The following is a 1,572-nucleotide window of genomic DNA, read 5'->3' as shown; positions in this document are numbered from 1 at the left end:
TACATCCAGCTATATAAGTAGCCAGATATTTCTGCTATAACCCATCAATGAAAAAAAAAGTTATTTAGTAATTAAAAGACCAAAGTATAAAAAGTTAACGGTGTGCAAGAAATAGGGTAGTTCAAAACTAGGGTTTCAGGCTCTAAGTATATCAAACTTCAACAGATGAGTTGACAGCTGTTTCAAATTCTAAAGGTTTTCTTCACAGCCATGGGGGCTAGAGACCTTATATTTAATAAGAGTGCATTATAGACATTTATAGCATACGAGTTAAATAGTGCTGCAGAATATTTAACCTGCTCCTGTGTTGAACAAATTCATGAAATTCTCTCTCTCAAAACAGCATGAATGCCTGATAAACTTTTAAAACTAATTCCCTGAAGATTAACAGGGACAAGAACTAAGTAGTCTGAAATCGGTTTCTTTTCAGTTTTGCAGTACAAAGTATTCTTTGGAGTATCGTATCACAAGACTGGCTGTGAGGGGTGTTCAGGAGGATAAGCTTCAAAACACACTGTTTGAGAAGCATTTCAAAAGCAATGGTTCCTAATCTCTGTACAGGTGACACCACTGCCCTCCCCGCATTTCTGTCACTTGCAACCCCACTCCTGGTGCAATCCACAGTTCTATAATTGATTTTCTGCAGCAGGATATATGACCCCACAAATGGGATATGAGCCATTTGGTGTCATATCCCCCAAGTCTGGAAAACTGCCAACATGGAAATGATGTACGAGGACATTACAGAGGAACCAGAGCAGATTTACACTGTTCTGTCAAAATTCACTTGCCTGGGTTCGTAATATTCTTAGCTGGACTATTCCTTCATTTTCTTCTTCTCGCATTCTCTCTGTAGTGAGTTGCAATCGACCAATCAAGTTTATCTTACCCCTTTTCTGAACTTTAGCATTTTTTCTGAAAGAATCATTGTACATGAAAATAAGCCAAAAAAGCATTCATTTAACATTAAAGAATTCATATTAAAACCTACTGATAAGCAACATTATCTTAGTGAGGTCACTCCTCATACACTGACAGGTGCAAGAGTCTGGCAGCAGTAACACTGACAGCTGCTTAATCATGTGCATCAGCTGATGAAACCACCTAGGATCCAAGTAGGCATTTTATACAGACAAGATGAGGGAATCGAGATGGCCCCCTGTTCAGTATAGAAGCTGGTGGGTTATGAGAAACATGTGAAAAAGATTAGAAGTTATGATGACAAATAATCCTAATTCTGAAGTCTTTGAAATCTCACCTGAAAAGTCATCTTGTATTGCCTACTGTGCTATATTGCCCTGGCACTGCTTCACATAAAACAACTGCCATATTAGGTCAGACCAATGGCTCAAATAAAGCCCAACATCCTGTTTCTGATGCTGGCAACAGAAGATGGTAGGTAGGTAGGTAACACAACACATGTGTCACAAGTGACAGGCAGCCTACGTGTAGCATATCACAGATCAGTGAGGGAGCAGAAAGCAGAGCGGTACATAAGATTAGGTTTGGGAATTGGAGTGGCACTCAGGGAGGGCGCAGCGCTAGTTTGTGGCATGTCTGCAAAATAGTCCC

The 1,572-nt window shown here is 39.9% G+C and overlaps 1 protein-coding gene across 1 annotated transcript in view; it reads right to left on the bottom strand.

The window, feature by feature from the left end:
• The window catches only part of CUL5 (cullin 5), an 87,977-nt gene that overhangs the window by 10,452 nt on the left and 75,953 nt on the right, over positions 1 to 1,572 (bottom strand). The window contains exon 18 of the mRNA XM_019524651.1: positions 792 to 915. Within this exon, the coding sequence (XP_019380196.1) occupies positions 792 to 915 (124 nt within the window). The remainder of the gene's footprint in view (positions 1 to 791; positions 916 to 1,572) is intronic.

Source organism: Gavialis gangeticus, unplaced genomic scaffold, assembly GCF_001723915.1.
Source record: "Gavialis gangeticus isolate Ggan-Ray unplaced genomic scaffold, GavGan_comp1, whole genome shotgun sequence".
Classification (NCBI taxonomy): Eukaryota; Metazoa; Chordata; order Crocodylia; family Gavialidae; genus Gavialis; species Gavialis gangeticus.
Note: the sequence above shows the minus strand (reverse complement) of the source record. Positions and strands in the feature narration are given on the sequence as shown.